The 27,298-nt window shown below is 40.2% G+C and overlaps 2 protein-coding genes across 4 annotated transcripts; one reads left to right on the top strand and one right to left on the bottom strand.

Annotated features, from left to right (window-relative positions):
- The first annotated feature begins 2,055 nt into the window (after positions 1–2,055).
- lg32h14orf119 (linkage group 32 C14orf119 homolog) lies at positions 2,056–5,236 on the top strand. 2 transcript variants are annotated; one of them, XM_070436712.1, is made up of 3 exons: positions 2,056–2,747; positions 3,864–4,274; positions 4,409–5,236. In XM_070436712.1, exons 1-3 carry the CDS (start codon positions 2,745–2,747, stop codon positions 4,580–4,582), a joined length of 588 nt encoding a protein of 195 aa, XP_070292813.1. In that variant the 5' UTR covers positions 2,056–2,744; the 3' UTR covers positions 4,583–5,236. The 2 variants fall into 2 exon arrangements, with proteins under 2 accessions (XP_070292813.1, XP_023832994.1); XM_023977226.2 differs by lacking the exon at positions 2,056–2,747 and adding an exon at positions 3,483–3,530.
- si:ch211-14a17.10 (putative leucine-rich repeat-containing protein DDB_G0290503) lies at positions 5,237–26,349 on the bottom strand. 2 transcript variants are annotated; one of them, XM_023977123.2, is made up of 46 exons: positions 26,171–26,348; positions 25,883–26,013; positions 25,470–25,499; positions 24,401–24,425; positions 24,054–24,122; positions 23,015–23,104; positions 22,815–22,883; positions 22,630–22,713; positions 22,269–22,355; positions 21,997–22,080; positions 21,760–21,834; positions 21,505–21,594; positions 21,308–21,394; positions 21,111–21,200; positions 20,907–20,996; positions 20,658–20,747; positions 20,442–20,504; positions 20,201–20,263; positions 19,979–20,047; positions 19,783–19,866; positions 19,578–19,664; positions 19,337–19,420; positions 19,134–19,202; positions 14,151–14,240; positions 13,981–14,043; positions 13,767–13,859; positions 11,644–11,733; positions 11,335–11,424; positions 11,119–11,181; positions 10,571–10,633; positions 10,394–10,462; positions 10,209–10,286; positions 10,017–10,103; positions 9,795–9,878; positions 9,512–9,580; positions 9,310–9,399; positions 9,059–9,148; positions 8,844–8,933; positions 7,119–7,208; positions 6,909–6,998; positions 6,743–6,805; positions 6,601–6,663; positions 6,374–6,520; positions 6,180–6,221; positions 6,050–6,085; positions 5,237–5,947 (listed from the first exon to the last, which is right to left on the bottom strand). In XM_023977123.2, the coding sequence occupies exons 1-46, from the start codon at positions 26,244–26,246 to the stop codon at positions 5,397–5,399; spliced, it is 4,077 nt and encodes a 1,358-aa protein (XP_023832891.1). In that variant the 5' UTR covers positions 26,247–26,348; the 3' UTR covers positions 5,237–5,396. The 2 variants fall into 2 exon arrangements, with proteins under 2 accessions (XP_023832891.1, XP_070292801.1); XM_070436700.1 differs by lacking the exons at positions 13,767–13,859; positions 13,981–14,043; positions 14,151–14,240 and having other exon boundaries at positions 26,171–26,349.
- Between the last annotated feature and the right edge of the window lie 949 nt (positions 26,350–27,298).

Here is a 27,298-nt window from a genome sequence, read left to right on the forward strand (position 1 = left end):
TCATGGAAAAACATGTGAGATAAAATGGACAAACTAAAGGGTGTGCAATATAGAAGCGGTAGTCAGTGGCTACTGAACCTTGTTTGAAAGTCATAGGTCACATGACCAAGGAGCTATTGAAATGCTACATTTTGAAAAATTATGTAAAACCATGTGAGATAAAATGGAAAACTAAAGGGTGTGCATGTGTAGGCATGAGTGGACATTCTGAACTTGTTGAAAGTCACATATGGGGGAAGGAAGTACATGACCAAAGGAGCTATTGAAATGCTACATTTTGAAAAATTTATGTAAAACCATGTGAGATGAAAATGGACAAACTAAAGGGTGTGCAATATAGAAGGGTAGTCAGTGGACATTCTGAACCTTGTTTGAAGTCACTAGGTCACACGACCTAGGAGCTATTTAAATTTTACATTTGGAAACAATAATGTAAAATCTTGTGAGATGAAAATTGACAAACTAAAGGGTGTGCAATATAGAAGAGTAGTCAGTGGACATTCTGAACCTTGTTTGAAGTAAGTATGTCACATGACCAAGGAGCTATTGAAATTTAAATAAAGTTTTAAAAAGTTTGTACTTTGTTCACGCTCCCTAACTAATTCAACCAGGAATACAAGACGCTGCTCACACACATGTTTATTAGCTTTGGAAAGCAAATTAATGTCTAAATCGTGAAAATAAGACCTGTGCAATGTTGTGCGCATTTTTTTCCAACATCATGACACTTATTTGGAGTCTGTGGCTCAAGTGGTTTGAAAGCTATTAAGGTTTGAAAGCGCGAATATCCGTCGAATATCGAACTTGAAACTGTCTTTACCTCGGTGGAGTTTTTGTATGGAGATCACTGAGTTTGAGTTTTTACCTGACAAAGTCATGTTAGGATATATATCTGTTATCCTGTTAACTTTTGTGCCGAATCCACTGCAGTGTTTATGGTCATGTTGCAGAAGTGTGTAGGAGGGTGATTCCAAGATGTGGGAAGTGTGCAGGAGAGCATGGGACAGAGTATTTTGTAGTTTTGGTGGATACAATTGTGTCAACTATAGGGATCCTCATGTTGCTGGGGATCGGAAGTGTCCGGTGCAATAGAGGCAGGTTGAGGGGACCAGAGTCAGAATAGTGCAAAGGAGTCGTATGCGGAGGCAGAGAAGAAAGTAGAGGAGGATGGGTCAAGGGTGAGAGATCTGGATAGGATCCTTGTGAGTAGTAAATCTGTGCCAGTACAGATGGATAGGCCAACGAGTGATATGCCTCGGTAAAGTTGGCTTCTTAGCATTCATAGCAATGGCTATCCACTGTACCGCAGAAATAGAACGTAAATAACAGAAAATAGATGTTGTGGTGGCAGCTGCAGATAAGTATTTGGGTATACAAGATTTGACTTTAGAAGAGTTACAGGGTGTGTTGAGTGGTGGTATCCTGTCCTCTCAGGTCGTTGGCATGGTGCAGGAGCAGATAGGGTCAAGTAGTGGAATGGGGTAGTGGGTTTTTGAGTGTAGGTTTAGTTGGAGGGGGGTTTAATTTTTTTTAATGAAATAGTGGTATAGGTGTAGTGTTAATTGATGCTGCAATGTTTTCCTTTTCCCCTTTTATATGTGTGTATCACAAAATGTAACGTGTTTGACCACACACACTACCGCACAGTAGGTGGCGGCATGCACAAATAAAATGTGCGAACGCCATGATACCAAAGAAGAAGAATACAGGGCCATAATTGCTGCAGCATGACTACAAGAGCGTCCCGGCCCTGCAATACATAAGCAACTCGCTGTCTGTATGACACTTGTCGTTGATGCTTTTAGGTAGACAAGGTCGTCTCCAACATCCTTCATTAACACCCGTCCGACTTTGTTACTGTGTAGGTATTGGTACGCCTCCGAACTTAAGTTGCTCATCGCCTTACCATCGCAAGCTACGGATTCAACAAAGTAAGTAAATATGCTACCGTACGTGATACAAGGCGACTTCTTCACGTCATCTTCCCAACCATCAATTACGGAGGGTAAAGGTAGGCTAATATTACCCTTTTTGATCTCCGTCAGGTTGTGTTCCCATATCATTATTAGTTTTTGCAAGTTCTTCATGAATGTTTGTTTACTTCGAACCGGAAATAACGCCCATAATTCGCGGAAGGCATCATGGGACACGGGAAACTCATGCATAGAACAATGAGCTAGATATTTCACCGGATGTATAAATGTGAAGCATCCGGTTGGCGTTTCCACTCACGACCAAAAGTGAGAGGAAGCCCAGTGGCCAACAGTGGGAGAAGGTGGAACATGGCTTTTGGCCGACATTCTGATAATTTACTCATCGGTGAAACATTTGATCTCAATAGTTGTTGTTTTCGTCTCAATACAGTTTGTTCCCGAAACTAGAATCTGTTACGAACAGAGTGGACTAAGTTTTGTAGACTTGACCCTTTGCCAAAATGTCCAAAAATGGCGTTGTTTAAGAGTGCAAATGCGAAATGCGAATTGAGTTATTGTACACGCAGACTTCAGAGTATGCGTTCCCCAACTGGGAAATGTACGATAAAACGCGCCAATAAGATTGCGCTAGCTCGTACTTGGCTCTGCCCACTATGGCTCATCTGTTCCCATTTGAAACGACAGGCTGTGGTCTATCTTGGTTTAGTTATTAAAAATATTTGGTGCCAGTGCTGCTCGGCTCAGTTGGAGGTTGCAACATGTTGAAAATAATAACGTGACTTGTAAAAAAACAAACAAAAAAAACGCTTAATGGTGAGGAATAATGTGTTTAGATATCTCAGCATGTCTGGTGGTTAAAAGTTGTTAATTTTCCATATCAAATGTTACCGGCGTTCGGTACACAGCTAACTAACTACCATACAAGGAAGTGTCATTACTGTCTAGCTAGCTACTGTAGCTAGTGTTGTGGTCGAAGCAGATAGAATGAACACAAATAACTGGTTACGATAGCCAGGTATCGATATGACATGATCGAAGGGGATGTCCAAGTTCGGTGGTAAACTAGCCCTTGATCATGACTCAGTTCTATTACACATACAAGTAATTGGACGAAGGCGTATTCTGTGGGGTGGGAGATTTGTTAAGAGCCACGTCGCTTGTGGTACGGTTTTGGAAGCATAAGGACCTTTCATATAGGCCACAAACAATTGACCAAAAACAAAAGGTGAAATTGATACACACATTTTATAGGGTTCCCACAKAGACATATTAACATGTTACAGAGCTTGTTTACGGAAGCCAGAGTTGACTACCAATGCTAATGAGCTATCTACATCTCCGAACACTTGTGTGTAAAGTCAGGCGGCACAAATGTTGTCCCTGGAAAAATAGTTGGCTGTGTTAAAGGCTGTGTTAAAACAGTGTACTGCACAGGATGTTTGTGGCACCTTAATTGGYGAGGACGAGCTCTTGGTAATTGCTGGAGTGGAATGGTATCAAACACATGGTTTCTATGTGTTTGATGCCTTTCTATTTGCTCTGTTCCAGCCATTTATTATGAGCCGTCCTACCCGCAGCAGTCTTCTGTGGTGTACAGTAAGTGTGTTTTACATTTGTGATTTTATTTATTTCAATTTTTTCTGTGAATTGAAAGTAGAGGAATTTGTTTCTGGGAATTGATTCACGTTTAGATTTAGCATTTGGCTGTTTTGGCTTGCAGAGCCAGTTTGCCCTTTAAACAGAACATGTAAGGTCCTTGGACTAAGGATTAACATTATGCTCAATTAGTCCAACATTGGGCTAGGTGGTAACTAACACATCCTGATCCCGTAACTATTAGGCTAGCTAGTTGGACATACCATCTCATCTGTTTATGTAAACATGACATGAGACATTTATTTACCATGTTTTTATTCTGTTTTTCCAAAGATGTCCTGGTTCTTCCATGTCAATCAAGGCTCAAACCAACAGCCCCCTGTCATGATGCCCCCAGCTGCTGGTGCCCTGTCTAGCAACACACTGGATACAGCTAACACTGCTGGGCAGGGTTGGCTCTGCACACAGTCCAGTTCGTCTTCACCCAGCCTGGCAGACTTTCCGTCAGTACCACAGGGTTTAGTGCCTCCCAGCTTGGAGAACCTATCTTGTACCTCTCTGAAGTCAGCGGCAGGCAGAGAGCCCCTACCACTCTCCTACGTAACTCTTCAGGAGCAGCGTTGTGTATTGAGCTGGTTCTTGAGCTGGAGCACTGCCCAGAGGGAAAGGTTTCTGCAGGACCTGTTGGGGAAAGCTGTGCCAGGGAAAGTGTGCACCCTTCTCGAGTCGCTCAATACGCTACAGGTACAACCCATCCTGCTATCACAATTATTTAATGGTTTGTCCTACAGTTAGTTACCAGTTACTAGTAATGTAACAGTCATGTCGGTCTCATTCTCACGGAAACCTCGCCACCATCTGTTCCTTTCTGATTCTAGGTTAAGGACAGCCCACCAAATATCTTTGAGTGCCAACTGCGCCTCTGGACCCAATGGTTTGAGTCATGGAGTGAGGAGGAGAGGAACAGTTTCCTGCACATTCTAGAAGAGAGGGACCCAATCTTTGTTGCCGACTTCTACAGAGGTGTAGCTGGGACAGCAGGCAGGGATTGAGGGATACAGGAGAAGAGGGTGTAGAATGGATAGGCAATGCGTGGGTGGAAGCCAGGAACAAGTTAGGTTGGAGTGGTACATAGGGAAGCATATGTGTGGAGACAGTGAAGAACAGGCCTGTGGTTAAGAGCATTGGGCCAGTAACTGACAGGTTGCTGGTTCGAATCCCTGAGCCAACTAGGTTAAAAATGTTGATGTGCCCTTGAGCAAGGCACTTAACCCTAATTGCTCCTGTAAGTCACTCTGGATAAGTGTTTGCTAAATGACTAAAATATATATGTACAATCTTTTTGTCTGGCTAGGGCTGAGATGAATCTAGTAACATATGAGAAAGCCCTTGTAGTATTGATACATTCTGTTGACCACATACTTGAGGGTATTACAGAAGTCGGACTGAATAAGGTGAACGTATTTATTTAATTCTCTATTACAAAACGAATGGATAGATGTAATATCCTTATTGATCAACCTTTTTCCTCTTCTCTCAGTGCAGTTACACCATGGCTGTGTTCAGGTAAAATGGAGTGAGTGTAGACTAGAGGTAGATAAAGTGAGAGACCAGGTCCAATTCTGTTACCAGTGGGAATGCTTATACTTCTGTAATGATCTTGAACAGTTTTCTACAATGCCAGAAATAAAATGCCATTTCATAGATCAGGTGCAATATTTTATTTGATGAATGATTGAAAATGCATAATTGAAATTACATCATCTTGAATCAATACCACAGAAATAATTACATTTAAGATTATTTTTTGTGAAGGAAAGCAATGTGATTTTTATACTGAAATTAATTTGATGTCAAATGCATTCTCTACTGTATCCATGACACTGAACCAACAGGAGTTAAGACAATCGGACCATCATCATTACTCTCCAGACAGGTATTGAAGAATGGATATAGTTTATCTGTGAATCTATTACCTGTGAATTTATGGAGAAGAGACCTGGTATTTGCATTGTAGAAAGAGACCTCTCCCTTCTTGTAGTCTAATAGTATTCCAAACTTCTGGGGGAGCTCAGGCAGCTGAATATCAAGTGGCCCAGCTGCAAGGGCTTTGAGCACACCTTGTTTTGTCAAGATTATGGTCCAGTAGCCTTCTGCTGGTTTTAGTTTCAGCTGCCCCTTCCTATTAGCTGATCCTCTGGCAACTCCGATGTTGTAACATGTCTTCCCAGCCACTTCAACCTCCCAGTAATTTCTCCCCCTGTTAAACCCAGTCTTTCCAAGAGCAGCAAGAGACAAGTCATACCGCCCTGGATTGTTGGGGACATTCTGTCGCTGTTGTGCTACAGACATTTCTGTCTCATCCGTTGACAGAATGATTTTAGGATGGGCTGTGTCCGGGTCTAAGGCCACCTTAGCTGTGGGTAGAGAGGAATGGATATAGTAATGGTCTCTACTGCACAGAGCCAGACATTCATGCAATATCCATTCAATGTTTGTCAATTATCTTCCAGACTTACTGCTATGGACAATCGTTTCTGGATCTACCAGAAGATCTAAGAGAGGAGTGCAACCCAAACACATTGTATTAATTCACAATAAAAGCTTCGACATGTTTTTGTCTGAAAAAGGTAAAAATACACATCTTACCTTGTAAATTCATCTTGAGTTTGTCATTCTCCTCTTGCAAACCTTTATAGAGTGAAAGAAGGGGAGAGACGGCAAACGAGACAACCCCTCAATTACAGTAATGAAGGCTATTGTTGAACTCTTTCACATGTTCAGTATTTGGTTTACATTATCACTGTCCTGTTGATTGGTCACAGATAATATGAATATCTCACTCTTATTTCTCCCCTGTAGTCTGGCATTGTCATCCTTGCTGTCTCTGAGTTGCTGCTGCAGTCTATTGAAGGCTGCCTCCTCCTCTCGCAATTGCTGCTGCATTTTAAGCAAGTCCTCTTGGTTTTGATCATTTTGAAGCTGTACCTCTGGGTGATAAATGTTGTTCAGTACACCACATTCAGCAAATCATTTAAACTCTATACATCTATTCAAAGGACAATCTCACCTTTGCACCTGTGCTGGATTTCATCACATTCCATTTTCATTTCCTTCTGAAATTTCTCCAGCTCTAAAGAGATGGAAGAGAGAAGTTAAAATATTTTCCCCCAAGATGACCAGAAACGATTTCAGGGACCTGTGTGTCACACCTATGTTTTTGGAGTCTAGTCTTGCATTCAGCTTCTCTTTGGCCTTAAGTTGTTTCTGTAGCTCTGGTAGAAGGAAAGCAAAATTAATCATAATGACAAAAGAGAATGATTTCCCAAACCCATGTATTTTTTAACACTATTCAACATAAATGGAACATGGACAAACCAGAGATTTCTGATACACTTTTATCTTTGGCTTTTGAAGCTTCCGTTTGTATCGCTTTCATTTCTTTCTGGAGTTCAATAATCTTCAGAACTGAAAGAACAGAACAAAAAGGCACTGTGTAATTCAATACTAACATCAAACAATGGTATTCAATCTTTTAGAAGATTACAAATGTTTAATGACTTCTAATAACTACTCTTGTCAACATACTCTGTTCTGCATTTTTGGCATCTACAGCCCTCAGTTGTGTAGTGTTTTCTTCAAGCTGCTTGCTCTTCTGCTTCAGTAGACTCTGTAGATCTGAGGAGGAAAGATATTTATTTACAGTGCAGTTGGAAAGTATAGCTGTATTCTAAAATGGATTACATCATTTTCCCTCATCAGTCTACACACAACACCCCATAATGACAAAGCAAAAACTAGTTGAGAATTTTTAGCAAATGAAAAAATATAGATAATATCACATTTACTTAATTATTCAGACCCTTTACTCAGTACTTTGAAACACCTTTGGCAGCGATTACAGCCTCGAGTCTTTGTGGGTACGACGTTACAAGCTTGGCACACCTGTATTTGAGGAGTTTCTCCCATTCTTGTCTGCAGATCCTCAAGTTCTGTCAGGTTGGATGGGGAGCATCGCTGCACAACTATTTTCAGGTCTCTCCAGAGATGTTCGGTCAGGTTCAAGTCCGGGCTCTGGCTGGGCCACTCAAGGACATTCAGAGACTTGTCACAAAGTCACTCCTGCGTTGTCTTGGCTGTGTGCTTAGGGTCGTTGTCCTGTTGGAAGGTGAACCTTTTCCCCAATCTGGAGGTCCTGAGCTCTCTGGACAGGATTTCATCAAGGATCTCTCTGTACTTTGACCCATTCATCTTTCACTCCAGCCTGACTAGTCTCCTAGTCCCTGCCACTGAAAAACATCCCCACCGCATGATGCTGCCACCACCATGCTTCACCGTATGGATGGTATTGGCCAGATGATGAGCGGTGCCTMGTTTCCTCCAGACATGACACTTGGCATTCAGAACAAGAGTTCAATCTTGGTTTCATCAGACCAGAAAATCTTGTTTCTCATGGTCTGACAGTCCTGTCATGTGGGCTGTCATGTGCCTTTTATTGAGGAGTGGCTTCCGTCTAGCCACACTACCAAAAAGGCCTCATTGGTGGAGTGCTGCAGAGATGGTTTTCCTTCTGGAAGGGTCGCCCATCTCCACAAAGGCTCTTCTCCCCCGATTGCTCAGTTTGGCCGGGAGGCCAGATCTTGGAAGAGTCTTGGTGGTTACAAACTTCTTCCATTTAAGAATGATGGAGGCCACTGTGGGGACCTTCAATGCTGTATAAATGTTTTGGTGCCCTTCGCCAGATCTGTGCCTCGACCACAATCCTGTCTCGGAGCTCTACGGACAATTCCTTCGACCTCATGGCTTGGTTTCTGCTCTGACATGCACTGTCAACTGTGGATCATTATATAGACAGGTGTGTGCCTTTCCAAATCATGTCCAATCAATTGAATTTACCACAGCTGGACTCCAATCCAGTTGTAGAAACATCTCAAGGATGATCAATGGAAACAGGATGCACCTGAGCTCAATTTCGAGTCTCATAGCAAAGGGTCTGAATACTTATGTCAATAAGGTATTCCGTTTTTTATTTTTAATAGATTTGCGAAAAATTCTGATAAACATTTTTCTCTTTGTCATTATGGGATATTGTGTAGATTGATGAGGAGCATTTTTTATTTAATCCATTTTAGAATAAGGCTGTAACGTAACAAAATATGGAAAAAGTCAGGGGGTCTGAATACTTTCCGAATGCACTGTATCTTACCAATTATAATCTCCCCTGTGTTAAGATAGCGTCCACTTTAAACTAAATGTTTCCCTTCGCATCAACCCAACAATACGTTCAATAGTATTTTAATTAAGCAAAATTACCTTCCATCTTGTCAGCACTTGTCCGTTTGAGCTCTGATAATGTTCTTTCTAACTCTGTCAGTTTGTTACGAAGTCCCATGATCTCTGCAACTGAAAAATAAAAGCATGCCACTCTGGATGAAGCATTCAAAAACAGAAGTCACCCTCCAAAAAATTGAGAAATAATTGACTTGTAGATTATAGATAAACTCCTTGAAACATGCTTGACAACTTACTGAGTTGTGGAATTCTACTGTCAGTTTCTTTCAGCTCGTCGTTCTTTTCATTCAGCTGGTCTCTCGTCTCCTGTAACTGATTCTCTAGCTCTGAGACACACATTATTTCAAATGTTATCCTCTTTCCACCACAAAGTTTTCTATCACACGGTATGCCTACAAAAAAGCTCTTAATGGTAAATATAAGGATAATAAACTTTCCAGCGCGACTAAGAGTACTGAGGATAAAGAAAAAGTACAATGGCACTCACCAGCAATCTTGGCCTCAGATGACTGATTGAACTCTAACTCTTGCCTCTGTAATCTTGTCACTTGATTTTGGAGTGCAATGATCTGCAGAACTAAATGAGCAGGGATATGCAGGATGTCACAACATTCAACATTTGAAGCAATGTAGAATATTCAAATCACGATTGCAGCCAATCCTGAAATGATAAGGCTTTTCACACTCACTCTGTTTACAGTTGCCATTGTTCTTCTCCTCGATTGTGGCAATCAATGCATCCAGTTCATTCTCAAGCGCTGTGGACAAGAATAATTGAAGAGCTTGAATGTTACAAGCATAATGGGATTTGAAAACTCCATGAATGGGCTAAATGCAGTGTATTGCCATCACACCATCCTATATGTCTACCAGTGAAGGACTATCCCTTTGAGGAAACATGATAACCATTGTTATTGGTCTAACATGCTGAACACATAGACTCCTATGTTCTTCAGAACGCCTGCTACTCACCAGCAATCTGGTCAAAGTTTGTCCCATTGCTAACTCCTTTCTGCAGGTTCAAGATCTCATTCTGTATTGCAATGATCCTTAGAACTGCAAAAAACAAACAGCTTAACAATTTGAGGAATATCATATACAGATAAATACTGAGCAGGCTGGACCTAAACTGTAAAAGCTGTCTGTTCAAGTGAAAACGGACTATATAAAAGGAAAAGGCTAAAAACGACTAACTATTCTCTGGTTGAGGAGCGTTATCCTCCAGTTCCTGTGTTTTCTTTGCCAGTTCTTTGATCTTCGCATCCAGCAACTTTTGGAGCTCTGAAAGACGAGGAAAAATCATGACTGGATCAATGCTAACATATGTAGATATTTCGAAACAAACATGATTTGCTTTAAATAATGCGCGGCAACAGGGATACTCACCATTGATCTTAGCTGCAGAAGTCACAGTTCTCTTCTTTAGATCGTCTACCTCATTAGTCAGGGTCCATACCTCAAGAACTGATAGAACACATTGAAATGATCTGAGTAGTATTCTGAATCAGAAAAATAAGCGAGACTCCTCGCCTCATTCATCTGTGGGCACTAATGTATATTCATCTGCTCACCGAGTTTATCGTTGTATCCAGTTACATTATCCAGTTTATTCATTGCAGAACCAAGCTTATCTTGCAGACCTGTGAGAGACCAATACAAATCAGCTGTTGACTAGGTTCTATTGAATAGGGTTCATATCATTTAGATCACTGTGTCATCAGCAAAAGGTAGAGAGAGATGAAGCTCACTGTCATATCGGTCCTGGAGTCCAAAGCACTGTGCATCCTTATCGCCCAGCCTCTTCTCCAGGTCTGGTTTGAGAAAAAAATTGACTGATTGTCATGCCCTGACCATAGAGAGCCCTCGGTTCTCTATGGTGTTTAGGTCAGAGCGTGACTAGGGGGGTGTTCTAGTCAGTTACTTTCTATGTTGCTGATTGGCATGGTTCCCAATTAGAGGCAGCTGGTAATCGTTGCCTCTAATTGGGGATCATATTTAGGAAGCCCTCTCTCCCACCTGCTTTGTGGGATATTGTTTTGAGTGAGTGCATGTAGCACTATGGTACTTCACGGTCGTTGTTTGTTTCTTGGTTTGTTTAAGTTTCACTAAAATAAAGATGTGGAACTACAATCACGCTGCGCCTTGGTCCGTCTCTTCTCACGACCGTGACACTGATGAGACGTGTGCTTCTGTTTCTTTACCTGTAGTTATGATTCAAGCAGCTTTGCTCATCAAGCGTCTAGTTACACAAACTGGTGAACCAGACTAATATCAGAAGGACCTGATCTTGGCTTACCTTTGTTCTGGGCCTGACATCTGGCGCTCTCTTCCTCTCTGGCATCTAGTTGTTCCTGAAGCGCTGTAATTCAATTACTAATGTTAACATATTATTAGATATATAAGGTACATATTCAAAGAGTGTATGAGTCATATTTTAATAAGTTAATGATATATTAAAAAATCAACAAAATAATGATATATTTATTATGCTTGATGAAGTCCAAACACTCACCAGTAACATCAGCAGCAGTTTCATTGAATTGCTGAGATGCAGCATTTTGTATGTCTCTGAGTTTCCTTTGTAGATGAAGAATTTGCATAACTTCGAGTACAAACAAAGGTAGTGAGTTACAGTATTTTAAAGTGGCACTAAATAAATAAAGGTTATCATGGAACTTGTAGATAAGTCTTTGTTCTGTTGAGAACAAGGTAAAAAAAAAAAAAAATAGGTACTTAAGCAGCATGTTCATTATATTCAAAATATGCAGTGTGCTATTTTTAAAACAGTCGTTGGCTATTTCAGGTTACTATAGTAACTCACTCAGGTAAGAATTCTTGCTGTCTTTCTTCTTCAGTCTTTTTATGTTCTCCTCAAGCTGCCTCTCGCTTTCCTTAAGCTGTGTTGTCAGCTCTGAGAGATGGAATTTAAAAGGTTATATCGCAACCTGAGAAATCTGACTCATAATTAATTCTACTTTGGGCTCTTTTCAATCTGTCACTGAAGCATTTCAGATTGTGCGCTAGAAATGTAAAGGTAATTTCTGATTGAGCCGACATATGCAGCATTTACCATGAATGCTGACACGAACATTACCTTTAAATTTCAATCAAGTTGTAACGCTGAATTTCCGCAATATGGATTGAATATATCCCTATATTTATATACAGTACGAGTCAAAAGTTTGGACACACCTACTCATTCCAGGGTTTTTCTTAATTTTTACTATTTTCTACATTGTAGAACAATAGTGAAGACAACAAAACTATGAAATAACACATATGGAATCATGTAGTAACCAAAAAAGTGTTAAACAAATCAAAATATATTTTATATTTGAGATTCTTCAAAGTAGCCAGCCTTTGCCTTGATGACAGCTTTGCACACTCTTGGCATTCTCTCATCCAGCTTCATGAGGCAGTCACCTGGAAAGCATTTCAATTAACAGATGTGCCTTGTAAAAAGTACATTTATGGAATTTCTTTCCTTCTTAATGCGTTTGAGCCAATCAGTTGTGTTGTGACTGTAGTATCTGTGATCTATATCTGTTTGTATTAGTTACTATGCTGTTACTAAGCAGTAATGTATTACGGCAGTGTTATGTTACTACACCTAATAGGAAATGCACACGCGCACTATTGGGCCGGGGCTGTAGAGCATGAGAGGTTTTGACTAAACAAAACAAACTGTACTCCCGTCTCCTGCCTGYTCATTTCTCCACAACACAAATATTACTGTGACAAGGTAGAAGTGATATACAGAAGATAGCCATATTTGGTAAAAGACCAAGTCCATATTATGGCAAGAACCGCTCAAATAAGCAAAGAGAAAGGACAGCCCATTATTACTTTAAGACATGAAGGTCAGTCGATCCAAAAAATGTCAAGAACTTTGAAAGTTTCTTCAAGTGCAGTCGCAAAAACCATCAAGGGCTATGATGAAACTCGCTCTCATGAGCACCGCCACAGGAAAGGAAGACCCAGAGTTAAGTTCATTAGAGTTACCAGTCTCAGAAATTGAAGCCCGAATAAATGCTTCACAGAGTTCAAGTAACAGACACACATCAACTGTTCTGAGGAGTGAATCAGGCCTTCATGGTCGGTTTTCTGCAAAGAAACCACTACTAAAGGACACCAATCAGAAGAAGAGACTTGCTTGGGCCAAGAAACACAAGCAGTGAAAATCTGTTCTTTGGTCTGATGAGTCCAAATTAGAGATTTTTGGTTCCAACCGCTGTGTCCTTGTGAAACGCAGAGTAGGTGAACGGATGATCTCTGCATGTGTGGTTCCCACCGTGAAGCATGGAGGAGGTCTGATGGTGTGGGAGTGCTTTGCTGGTGACACTGTCTGTGATTTATTTAGAATTCAAGGCACACTTAACCAGCATGGCTACCACAGCATTCTGCAGCGATACGCCATCCTATCTGGTTTGCTCTTAGTGGGACTATAATTTGTTTTCCAACAGTACAATGACCCAACACAACTCCAGGCTGTATAAGGGCTATTAGACCAAGAAGGAGAGTGATGACTGCTGCATCAGATGCACGGGCTCCCACAATCACCCAACCTCAACTCAATTGAGATGGTATGGAATGGGTTGCATCGTAGAGTGAAGGAAAAGCAGGTAACAACTGCTCAGTATATGTGGGAACTCCTTCAAGACTGTTGGAAAAGTATTCCAGGTGAAGCTGGTTGAGAGAATGCCCAGTGTGTGCAAAGCTGTCATCAAGGCAAAGGGTGGCTATCTTGAAGAATCTCAAATATAAAATATATTTTGATTTGTTTAACACTTTTCTGTGTTCCATATCTGCTATTTCATAGTTTTGATGTATTCACTATTATTCTACAATGTAGAAAATAGTAAAAATAAAGAAAAACCCTGGAATGAGTAGGTGTGTCCAAACTTTTGACTGGTACTGTATATGACACAGTTTTATTGATATTACCAGTGATCTTGGCTTCAGGATTTTCTTCTTTTAGCTCTGCTATTCTCTTTTCTATTTCACTTATTTGATTCTCAAGGTTTGACATTTTTGGACCTGAAATGAAAAATGAAATATCATTTAACTCTGTGTAACTGTCAGACATTACAAATAAAAAATATTTGTCTCCTGAAGGAAACTGTGTCAGCGGGATGGATCCACTTAGTCTGTTCATCACCCTTTCCACTCTGCTCAACCAGCTTGGCCAACTGCTTCTTATCCTCCAACTGCTTCTCCAGCCCTAACAGAGATATGAAAAAGAAAAGGACCACCTGAAAAACTAAGCCTTTTACGTAAAAGAGAAGTATCTTGAATCACATTAAAATAGTGAATAGAGATGACACTTACGAACTATCTGGGCTGCGGTTGACTGACTGAGAGCTGACAGCATTCTCTGTAGGTTGACCACCTCACTCTGTAATGTGGTTATCGTCAGAACTAAAAAGTAGAGGGAGAAGGAGATGAAAGACAGACAGTCAATAAAAGTGTTGAGCTCCCATAATTTAATCTTGCCTGAAGTAAACATGACGAGCGCTACCATCACACCCACTCACACCATGTCATTTCAACATGGAGAATTGGGTAATATTTTGTAGATACGTTGATCAATGAGATTCCAACCTATTTCACCCATTCAAAAAGACTGCCAAAAGTTTGTTGAATTACCAATGTGTTATCACTGCACTTTCAACCATTTAAAAGCACAACAAAGTTCAAATGGGAATACAATGTCAGATATTTTGTTTATAACAACTTACTGTGTTATCACTGTGGTTAATCTAGTATCACAAACAAATAACCTGTTTTGCAGTTAATATTACATTAAGTACACGGTGCAAATGATCAATGCCGTTTCAGATTCTGTACAGATTATTATAGCAATTGTGAAGATTTCCACAGACCTGTGACCCTAAACATGCACACTTTTTATGATTACATAAGAATACATTTATTGTTACAGTAACCTCAAAATGTGGCCATGGATGTCTTACTTATTTTAAGGTTGAATAAATACATACAGTACATCAGTTTTAGGGCATTTACTGTCTTACAAAAGTAGTATTGAATTGTGTTTGGTTGACAACACAACCAAATATCAACATTTAAAGGAGATGTATCTACTGCTTGGATAGTTAGATCTGAGCCCCTGGCTGAATCCTATTATTTTATTTTTTATACTTTTATTTTTGGTTGAGATGGAGATGTGAATCCAACATACCCAAGAATAGTAAAGCCCCCTTTACTGGCTCAAATAGCCGACCAATCAGCCTGTTGCCAACCCTTAGTAAACTTCTGGAAAAAATTGTGTTTGACCAGATACAATGCTATTTCACAGCAACAAAAAAATGGACACTTACACAAATAACTGATGATTGGTTGAGAGAAATTGATGATAAAATGATTGTGGAGGCTGTCTTGTTAGACTTCAGTGCAGCTTTTGACATTATCGATCATAGTCTGCTAATGTGGAAATTGAGTAAATTGAGGTGACTGAACGGATTGGAGTAACCCTGGATTGTAAACTGTCATGGTCAAAACATATTGATACAACAGTAGCTAAGATGGGGAGAAGTCTGTCCATAATAAAGCGCAGCTCTGCCTTGACAACACTATCAACAAGGCAGGTCCTACATGTCCTACGGGCCCTAGTTATTCATTCCTTTTCCATTTTAGTAGGCACGCTTATCCAGAGCAACTTTTTTATTTATTATATWTTTTTTTACTTTTTAGTGATATCCAATTGGTAGTTACAGTCTTGTCCCATCACTGCAACTCCTGTATGGACTCAGTAGAGGCGAAGGTTGAGAGCCATGCGTCCTCTGAAACACGACCCGTCAAGCCGCACAGCTTCTTGACAGACTGTTCACTTAACCAGGAAGCCAGCTGCACCAATGTGTCGGAGGAAACACCGTACAGCTTGCAACCAAAGTCAGCATGCATGCGCCCGGCCCGCCACAAGGAGCACTAGAGCGCAATGGGACAAGGACATCCTGGCCGGCCAAACCGTCCCCTAACCTGGACCGACTGTGCCCCGCCTCATGGGTCTCCCGGTCACGGCCGGCTGCAAAACACAGCCCGCGATGCAGTTCCTGAGACCGCTGCACCACTCTGGAGACCCCCAGAGTAACTTACAGTAGTTGCACTGGGGGAATCGAACCCACAACCCTAACATTGCAAGCGCCATACTCTACCATCTGAGCTACATCATCACATCACATCATCACAAACCACTTGATTCCTCAATGTACTCAATTATTGTATTGTGCATTGTTTTTCTTCATGGTGATGGAAAGTACAAAACAGTAATGTACATTTAGGAAGACCCAGAGTTACCTCTGCTGCAGAGGATACGTTCATTAGAGTTACCAGCCTCGGAAATTGAAGCCCAAATAAATGCATCACAGAGTTCACGTAACAGACGCATCTCAACATCAACTGTTCTGAGGAGACTGTGTGAATCAGGCCTTCATTGTCGAATTGCTGCAAAGTAACCACTACTAAAGGACACCAATCAGAAGAAGAGACTTGCTTGGGCCAAGAAACACAAGCAATGGACATTAGACCGATGGAAATCTGTCCTTTGGTCTGATGAGTCCAAATTTGCGATTTTTGGTTCCAACCGCTGTGTCTTTGTGAGACGCAGAGTAGGTGAACGGATGATCTCTGCATGTGTAGTTCCCACCGTGAAGCACGGAGGAGGAGGTGTGAGGGTGCTTTGCTGGTGACACTGTGATTTATTTAGAATTCAAGGCGCACTGAACCAGAATGACTACCACAGCATTCTGCAGCGATAGGCCATCCCATCTGGTTTGCGCTTAACCTCTAATTCCTCCCAAACCCGGATRCGGGAGCACCCCCCACAGTAAAAAAGCTGACTAGCATAGCCTAGCATAGCGTCACAAGTAAATACTAGCATCTAAATATCATTAAATCACAAGTCCAAGACACCAGATGAAAAAAGATACACATTCTGTGAATCCAGCCATCATTTCTGATTTTTAAAATGTTTTACAGGAAGACACAATATGTAAATCTATTAGCTAACCACGTTAGCAAAAGACACCACTTTTTTTACTCCACCAGTTTTTACTCCATCAGTAGCTATCACAAATTCGACCAAATAAAGATATATATAGCCACTAACCAAGAAACAACTTCATAAGATGACAGTCTGATAACATATTTATTGTATAGCATATGTTTTTTTAGAAAAATGTGCATATTTCAGGTATAAATCACAGTTCTACATTGCAGCTGCAATCTGAAATAGTGCCGAAGCTGCCAGAATAATTACAGAGACCAACGTCAAATACCTAATTACTCATCTTAAAACATTTCTGAAAAATACACAGCGTACAGCAAATGAAAGCCCAACATCTTGTGAATCCAGCCAATATGTCAGATTTTTTAAGTGTTTTACAGCGAAAACACAATATAGCATTATATTAGCGTACCACAATGCCAGAAACACAACCGCATTTACCAGCAGCAAAGGTTAGCGATCGTAACAATCCAGCAAAAGATATATAATTGGACTAACCTTGATATACTTCATCAGATGACAGTCCTGTAACATCATATTACACAATGCATATAGGTTTTGTTCGAAAATGTGCATATTTAGCAGCACAAATCGTGGTTATACAATGTGATCAGTGGCAACAGGTCATGCATTCTGGCCGGCGCCATCTTGGAAAAGCACCTAATCTAATCAATAAATAATCGTAAACTTGACTAAAAAATACAGGTTGGACAGCAAATGAAAGATGCATTAGTTATTAATGCAACCGCTGAGTTAGATTTTTAAAATTAACGTTACTAGACATACAGTGTGCGTTACAGCCAGACTAGTGCCGCAATAATGGCGGACAAATGCGTTTACATTTTTCCACATAAATACGGAATAACATCATAAATAGGTCTTACTTTTGGACGAGCTTCCATCAGAATCTTGGGCAAGTGGTCCTTTGTCCAAAAGAATCGTTGCTTGGTTGTAAAACGTCGTCTTCAACTTCGAATTAGCAGCTAACATTAGCTATGTGGCCACAACATGCCCAAATGTTCAAAGCGCAATACTAAGGAAATTCCGAAAATAGCAATATACTCGCATAAACTGATATAACTCGGTTTAAAATAACTTCGTTATGATGTTTCTAACACCTATATCGAATTAAATTACAGACGGATATAGCTAAGGCCGATAACTGAGCGTTTCAAAATGCCATCCTGAGGTCTTGCTTTGCGCAATGACGAACGACGAAAAGAGAGCTCCCTTCGTTCCTTGGCCTTTTATAAGCTCTGAGAACTACGTAGACACTCCATTCCACTTCTCATTGGTTACTGACATCCAGGGAAGGCGGGTGCACAGTTCATGTCGACCCATAGGATACATACAGAGCTTTAAACTGATCTGAGAACAGAGCCTCGTTTTCAGACCTTCGCAGTTCCTGTCATGAATTTCGCTGCAGAAAGAGTTCTGGTTCACCCACAGACATAATTCAAACGGTTTTAGAAACTAGAGATTGTTTTCTATCCAATAGTAATAATAATATGCATATTGTACGAGCAAGAATTGAGTACGAGGCAGTTTAATTTGGGAACGATAAATGTCCAAGTTGAAACAGCACCCCCTGTAGTGTCAAGAGGTTTTAATAGGACTATCATTTATTTTTCAACAGGAAAATGACACAACACCTCCAGGCTGTATAAGGGCTATTAGACCAAGAAGGAGAGTGATGGGGTGCTGCATCAGATGACCTGGCCTCCACAATCACCCGACCTCAACCCAATTGAGATGGTTTGGGATGAGTTGGACCACAAAGTGAAGGAAAACCAGCCAACAAGTGCTCAGCATATGTGGGAACTCCTTCAAGACTGTTGGAAAAGCATTCCAGGTGAAGCTGGTTGAAAGAATGCCAAGAGTGTGCAAAGCTGTCATCAAGGCAAAGGGTGGCTACTTTGAAGAATCTCAAATATAAAATATAATTTTATTTGTTTTACACTTTTTTGGTTACTACATGATTCCATATGTGTTATTTCATAGTTTTGATGTCTTCACTATTATTTTACAATGTAGAAAATAGTAAAAATAAAGAAAAACCTTGGAATGAGTAGGTGTGTCCAAACTTTTGACTCGTACTGTATATATATATATTTTTTATTATTATGAATTTTCAGGGGGTGRTGCAGCACCCTCAGCACCCCTACCTCCCGCGGCTATGATTCCACGTCACAATAACTTAACAAATGACATTGAAACAACGTTGAATTAACCAAGTTGTGCCCAGTGGGATGTTCAGCTTTCCTGTCCATCCTATTATCAAAACTCACCCAGTTTTGAGTCGTCATCGGCCTTGTCCTCCATTTCAGCAGTCAGGTCATTCAGCTCTTTCTGTAGCACTGTGCAAAAGATGTACAACCGAGTTACAGATGTGGTTGAATAATGTATGTCTCATGAGTGGTTTTACACTAAAATAATCAAAGTATTTCTCTGAAATGACCTTGTAATTAATTAAATGATTTTTTTCACTCACCTGCAATCTGGTAAATGTTGCTCTGAGTAGCCACTCCTTTCTGGAACTCCCATATCAGATTCTGCACCTCAATTATTCTCAGAACTGAAAAAGGACAACCACATTTGAAACAACCTGACTCGATTGAATTAACCTAAAATGTAGAATTAGTCTKATTTGTAATTCGTCAGTGTTTATTTATTATAATTGCATAGCATTACACGTGCTCTCTCAGGATGGGTTAAATCAGTGGAAAACTCACTCCTTTGTCCGTTTGAACTTTTTTCCTGCAGTTCGTTGCTCTTCGTTTTTAATTCTCGGTTCTTCTGCTCCAGTTTCTTCTGCAGCTCTGAGAGACAGATACAGTTCAAATATAACAAATTAAACCATGAGAGTTTTTCTTAACAGAACAACCCTTCTGCAGCGCATGGAGTAATGAGGGGGAAAGCACTGGCAGTGACACTCACCATCGATCTTGTCTGCGGCTTCTGGAGAAATTATTTGAGTCCTCAGCCACTTCACTTCATCATTCAGAGCCACGATACTTAGAACTGTTAGAACCAAAATGATCTACTATTACTGTACAGTAAACTGCTGTCAACTGTAGAAAACACAATGTACCTATTAGAAATGAGCAGAAACTGTCCAACTGGCCTCACTCACCTAGTTTGGAGATGCCTGAATTTTGACTGTTAAGTAAGTTTATCTTGTCCTCTAATTCACCRCTCACCCCTGTGAGAGGCACACACAAAACAGGCTTAGGATCATAAAGGGAGTTTCAACATCTCAGAATATCATGATGATGTGTGAGAACTAGTTTACTCAAAATGTTAAATGTTGAGGACATGTTCTGGCTTTAGTGATAGTAAGAAGAAAGAGTCTCACGGTCATATTTGTTCTCGAGACTGAAACACGTTGCATTATTCTCCTTCAGCTGTTTCTGCAGGTCTGTTTTAAAAGGAAGGAGCATAATCTATCAGACATTCTTATCAAAGTAACACAACAATCAAATCAAAAATGAAATGTAGAACACTGTGGGTTTTACACCTAAAGTAATGATTAGAGCAGACTAGCGCTGTAGGCCTGTAGTGATAAACAAGACAGGAACAGAGGAAGTGGTCTTTACCTTTGTTTTCAGCCTGAACTCTGTCAATCTCGTCCTCTTTGTCCTGAACTTGTTGCAGAAGTGCTGGAGTTCAAACAGTTCATTTTGATACACATTAGAAAATTAGGACATCATACTTCACACAACCCAATGAGGGTGTATTCACAGGAGAGTGAATTCACAGGAGGGTGCATTCACAGGAGGGAACATTAGAGATAATGACAATAAAGATCTCACCAGTGATCTGGGCTGCTGTTGTCTGCATCTGTTGTGTTGTTTGTATCTGTAAATCCCTCTGTTCCCTCATTATAGAAATTATCTTCATAACTGGACAGAGAGAAAGAAAATGAGCAAAGTAACAGGGTGGGATTATTTTAGTCTGTATCCCTTCTTCAAATCATATTTCATAAATTGTTGAAAATAGCTTTTGTATTTTCTGGACAGTTAGATATGATAAAAAATATCAAATCTTGCTGCTTCACTCACTCAGCTGTACGCTAGTCTCGTCCTCCCCCTTCAGTTGTTTCTTCCAAGCTTCTTGTTGTTTTTCCTTGTTGTTCAAAGTCTTCTGCAGCTCTAATAAAAACACACAATGCTTTTGACATTCTTCCAATCATACAAAATTTTGTGCAAAAGGGTTCACAGTCAGTGGTGCAACCAAGAACAATTACAAGTAGGGTTGGCATGTACCTGCATGTTGGGCATTGGTCTTCTTTTGTAGACTTGATATTTGTATGTTTAGGTTATTTATTGCATTCTGCAACGCTAAAATCTCCTCAGCTGAAATAATCAAGAACAGAGCAGTTAGTAGGACATGCAGAGACCCTAGATCCTATTGCAGCATATCTCAGTCTAGGATCATTATGGAGAGACACTTGTCCACTTACTTAGTTCAGTGTTAGTGTTGTTGTCAGGCAGTTGTAATATCTTGTCAATTAGTTGCTGGTTCATCTCCTTCAGTTGCCTCTGTTGATCTATTTAAAAAAAGCAATTTAGCTTTATCAGAGATCAGTTCAACTCAATGTCCAACTCGGGGGAGGGGGGGGGGGTAATTCTGTCTATAAAATAATAACTATTTAGTCACCAGTAATTTTAGTTTTGGATTCCTCAGTGAGCTCTGAGATCCTTTTCTGTAGCTCTGTAACCTCATTCTCCAATGTGATCATCATCACCACTGAAAAGCCAAGAGAGATAACTTAGCAATGAATTTTGGAAGACATTCTCCTCTGATATTGTCAGTATGCTTTGTGAGATATCTTGTGTGAGTGGGCGTCTGTTTGCCCTACAAACGTTTTTTCCAGGTGAATCAGTTTCAGTAATCCAACCCAAACAAACTGACCTTTTTTGGAGTCATCACTCCCTTCGGAGTTGCCCTCCAGTTCATTGATCTTGGCCTCCAGTTGTCTCTGTAGAACTAGACACAACAATAGTAAAATTATTTGCGGGCGCCAGGCTTTTGGGAAAGGAAGAAGGAAACTATTCTATTGTATAAAGATACGCAAGGGTTTCAGTTTAAGTAAAAATACAAAACTGTCTGAACATTTCTAAATCTTGAGTAGTTTAGATTATACTGTACCAGTGATTTGGGTTAAAGTCTCCTGACTGTGATTTGTTTTCTCTAACTCCCAGATCTGGGTCTGCAGTTCAATAATCTCAAGAACTAAAAAATAACAAATGTCATAGTCAAGTGAAATTACACATGCATGTTTAAAATGTACAAAACTGCTATCCTGCATTCTTTCTGAGAAACTGGACTGAAAATGATTCCCTGATTCTGAACCAATTTCACACCATTCACCACTACTGAACAGTAACATGAATGCTGAAATAACAGGTTTCTTCACTTACTACGTTGAGCGCTGCGACTGTTCCTTTCCAGTTGTTCTGTTTTAAACTGCAATTGTTTGTTATTTTCCTCCAGCTGGCTCAGTAGGTCTAAAATACAAATACACATCCTTCATAAAGAACCAGTAAGGTAGTTGTTTACATTTTTATTTTAACACAGTTCAGAAAGGTACAAAAATCATTACCTTGATTTGATAAATAATTTTTTTTTCACTAGGTTTCATAGTGACTATGTGGAGATAACTCACTGCAGCAAATGACACATTGTAACAAATGTTGAACAGAGTGGAGTTGGAGGGTGTCTATGTCATTTTTAGGAACGTGGTTATGGTCATGGAGAAGGCATAATAAACAACATTCTTACCAGTGATCTTGGTGGAAGTTGAGGTGGTTGTGTTCTTCTTCTGTAGTTCATTCACTTCATAGGTAAGAGCTGTGATCCTCAGAACTGTAATGAGAAAAATAGGACAATTAAATAAATATGAGTGATAGGGTTTCTACCAGTAATCTAGCATCTATGGTAATACCAATCAAGTCAGCTCCACTCACCCAGGTTTCCATTGTCATGCGACATCTGTTCCAGTTGACTCATCTTATCCTCCAACTGAGCTTGCAGTTCTGTTAGATATATTATATTGTTTCAAGCATTAACAGTATTGTACCATAGTAGAGTTGTTCTATAAGAAGTTGTTTGACATATCCCCCTTATGACTAAAAGATAAGACTTGCAGTGGTGAGGTAACACTTACTGGCAATGTGATCTGATGTTTCCAGACCGCAGGTTGTAGACTTCACTCTCAACTGTCTCACTGTGAACTTCAGTCTAAACACTTCTTGTTCTAAAATGAATAATAAAGAGTTTTAGAGCCATTTAATTGGTCCCTACACTGGACATCGAATATTTGGTCTTAGATGCCCAAAATTAAATGAATGCTTATTGGTCGCATACAAAATTTTGCAGATGTTATCYCAGATGCAGCGAAATCATGGCTGGCTCTAGCCTTTTGGGGGACCTCGCGGGCAAAACATTTTAGTGGACCGCCCTTGACGGCAGAGATAAACAATATTTACGTTTTAAAGTTAATCTCCTGCAATTCTACACATTTTGCCATTAGGTGAAGAGAAAATGTTGCAGTTTTAAAGCAAGTTTTCTGCAGTTCTACAAATTTGGCCATGGGGTGGAGAGAAACATTTTTCAGTTTTGCAGCTAATTTCCTGCAATTCTACACATTTTGCTATGACATCTTTATGCCATGTTAATGATATCTGAGTGAAAGTGACTAACAAAATAAATGGGGGCACCCTGGAGGTCAGGACCTCTGGGCACGTGCCCTGCGTGCCCGGTCGGTATTCGGCCATGATCACTACAAGTTTAGATAGCTGGCTAGACTAACTTATCAATCTAAAAATTGTTAGCTGACATGGGTAATTGATGTCAGTGACATAACAAGGAAGTTGAGACCTCGACTGAGTTGCTAATAGTATTAAAAATAATGTTTTTTAGGTTCGCTTATGTAGGTTATGCCTGGAGCCGGCCCTGAGCGAAATGCTTAAGTTTCTAGCTCCAACAACGCAGCAATATCAAGCAATAGAATAACAATATACAATTAAGACACATCAGAACGAGCAATGTCAGAGTCCGAAATAATAATATTAGAAACATTCTGAGCAAATAATGTAAGTAATAATACAAAAAAATACAAAATACTGCAAAGTTGGCTAGGAGCTAGAAAAAGGGCGACCGCGCTGTAGGTGACATGTAGGAACAGCAGCAATACAACAGCTCACCCAGTTGAATGGTGTGGCTGGTTTTCTCCTGCAATTGTCTGTTTGTGTCCTCCAGTTGCTCTTTCAGACCTGTGAACACAGTTGTGTTAAAATAACATAGGTTCAATAGAATCATTTGTCACATCACATACAGGTCTCATCTATTCAGATTATATGATTACATGACAACACTCATTTTAGGTAGGCATATGCAACAATATAATCTATTATTACCACATTATGTATTTCAATCCCCCCCACCCCTCGCTGAATTGCTGTAAAATTGGTGAACAATGTGCAGCATCTTATGATACCAGTATAATAATAGATTTGACATGAAGAAGTGTTTGCAAAAGCAAGGTACTCACCCTCACAGCTGTTCACAACAGTGCACTGTAAAGAAAAATGTAAGTTGATCCCCCAAATTTTTGAATTAAGGCAACCAGCTGCCACACCATTTCTAGTTTGCTCAACTTTGAGGCAGGAAAGTTTTGCTAGCATACAGGTAACTGCCAAAATAAAGGAAACACCAACATAAAGTGCCTTAATAGGGCGTTGGGCCAGCATGAACAAGAACAGCTTCGATGCACCGTGGCATAGATTCTACAAGTGTCTGTAACACTACTGGAGGGATGCGACACCATTCTCCCATGATAAATTCCTTCATTTGGTGTTTTGTTGATGGTGGTTGAAAATCCTGTCTCAGGCGCCGCTCCAGAATCTCCCATAAGTGTTTAATTGGGTTGAGATCTGGTGACAGATGGCCATGGCATTTGGTTTACATTGTTTTCATGTTCATCAAACCATTCAGTGACCACTCATGTCATGCTCTGTGGATGGGGGCATTGTCATCCTATGGAGGCATAACCATGGTAGCCAAAATAATGGCCTGCCCTGTAGGGGAGGGCTGTATGTCTGCTAATGTATTAGCACAATGTGTTGTTTGTGTTGTTTAACTTCAATATGAAAATATATCATCAGCTGAACTATACAGTTTAAGTTGGATGAACTATAATATCGACTTTTGCTCAACTATGTAAACTATTTGTATATTGACACATGAATGTTGTAAAGTTGTTATTTTGTTTGAGTATATCAATGTTGTCCTTAGTCACCTCTGACTCCTTTCTAGTTCTTTTAAATATACCTTGACTAACTACAGACCATATAAACAGGTACAACAATCTCCCCAATGGGGAAAACAAATCCACTTGCTTTTTTGCTATATCTGTTGTAATAAATCCGATTATAAACTGGTCCCTGACAAGTAAATTGAAAAAAATTAAGTAAAATACAACTTCCCGAAAGGCAAATAAGAAGACATGTATTAATAAGAAGACTTGTATTTTAAGCCAACACAGTATATTAAGTAAAAACTTCTTGTGTAATCAACTTAGTTATTTGTGTTGCAAAGGCAAAGTTCATACAAGTTCTTACCTGACCAAGGTAGCCATTTGGTAGAGTGATCTGAAGGTAAGAAAAACAGAACATTACATCATTCTAACACCCAATTTCTAACCTAATCACATTGAACATTATTATCGGGCAAGTGGAAATCAGACAAACCTGTATGGACAAAACAACTGTCATATGCTACGAGAGAGGGACCACGCTTGGTTTAAAAATGTGTGTATTTTGGAGTAAGAGACAGAATGTATAAGGCTCTTATGTTGTTCCCTCTCCTCGCCCCAACCTGGGCTTGAACCAGGGACCTTCTGAACACATTAACAACTGCCTTCCCACGTAGCATCGTTAACTATCGCTCCCACCCCAAAAAATTATATCACCGATTGAAATACTACTAGCATGCACCGTTAACTAGCTAGCCATTTCACCCCTATTACACTTACATTGTGCTTCTGGAGGATTGCGTCTACATCCGTTACATGAGTTATTGGCCCCTGTAAGACCACAGGGGGATCTACATTCTTTATGTCTCTCTGGATGCGAGGTTGCAAAGCACGGCCACCTTCATGAGGGACTGACAAACAAAACACATTAGTGTTCAATGACTGTCCTTAACCATTTAAACGACACATAGAAATGTATATATTGTATTCTATTGCTATTATCCAATATCTGTCTATGCTGTGAAAATAGCTTGAAGCAATACATTTTCAAACTCAGTTGTGTCTTACCATGTCTACTTAAAGAATCCTGAAGGAGACAGGGGAGAAGGAGGCAAATTAAAGTTGTCTGTATTCTTGCCATCATTCTCAGACAGACTTATGCTCGTCCCACAGTCGTCTAGCTTTTATAAAGCTGGCTGCTCCCAACGTTTGTTAAAGTTTCTCAATACTCTTCTAAAGTTCTCATCCAAGGGGGGAGGGGAAGAAGTATCCAAGATACTCTCCAACTAATTTAAACATTGTGTAATTTCGACCTATTTCCAAAGCAGGAAAACAGAGAACTTGACAACCAGCCTAGATTAGAGCAATATTAGAGCAAATAGTCTTATCAGAAAATAGTCTTGCTGACGGGAAACAGGAACAGGAATCCAAAGTTCATATAACTGATATGTTATATTAACCAACCAATGGGTAGCGGTCTGGTTGTGTCCACACACTCATCTGGACAAGGGCCATGGATGTGCAGTAAATTAAGGGGAGCTGCTGGCACTGGACGATTAGGGACAAACAATCACGGTTTATTCATTGCATACTGAACAAAAATATAAACACAACATGTAAAGTGTTGGTCCCATGTTTCATGAGCTGAAATAAAAGATCCCAGAAATGTTCCATATGCACAAAAAGCTTATTTCTCTCCAATTTTGTGCACAAATTTGTTTACATCCCTGTTGCTGAGAATTTCTCGATTACCAAGATAAACCTGAAAGGTGTGGCATATCAAGAAGTTGATTAAACAGCATTACACAGTTGCACCTTGTGCCGGGAACAATAAAAGTTCACTCTAAAATGTGCAGTTTTGTCACATAGCACATTGCCACAGGGAGCATGCAATTGAGGGAGCGTGCAATTGGCATGCGGAATGCAGGGATGTCCACCAGAGCTGTTGCCAGAGAATTCAATGTTAATTTCTCCACCATAAAACGCCTCTAATGCTGTTTTAGAGAATTCGGCAGTACGTTCAACTGTTCTCACAACCCAGACCACGTGTATGGCATCGTGTGGGCAAGTGGTTTGCTGATGTCAACGTTGTGAACAGAGTGCCCCATGGTGGCGGTGGGGTTATGGTATGGGAAGGCATAAGCTATGGACAACGAGCACAATTGCATTTTATCTATGGCAATCTTAATGCACAGA

This window comes from Salvelinus sp. IW2-2015, linkage group LG32, assembly GCF_002910315.2.
Source record: "Salvelinus sp. IW2-2015 linkage group LG32, ASM291031v2, whole genome shotgun sequence".
Taxonomy (NCBI): domain Eukaryota; kingdom Metazoa; phylum Chordata; class Actinopteri; order Salmoniformes; family Salmonidae; genus Salvelinus; species Salvelinus sp. IW2-2015.

Excerpts from the sequence above, each read along its gene's own strand:
- lg32h14orf119 (XM_023977226.2), top strand. The coding sequence starts at position 3,492 with ATGAGCCGTCCTACCCGCAGCAGTCTTCTGTGGTGTACA. Across the intron at positions 3,531-3,863 it reads GCAGTCTTCTGTGGTGTACA|ATGTCCTGGTTCTTCCATGT; the intron begins GTAAGTGTGTTT and ends GTTTTTCCAAAG. Across the intron at positions 4,275-4,408 it reads AGTCGCTCAATACGCTACAG|GTTAAGGACAGCCCACCAAA; the intron begins GTACAACCCATC and ends TTCTGATTCTAG.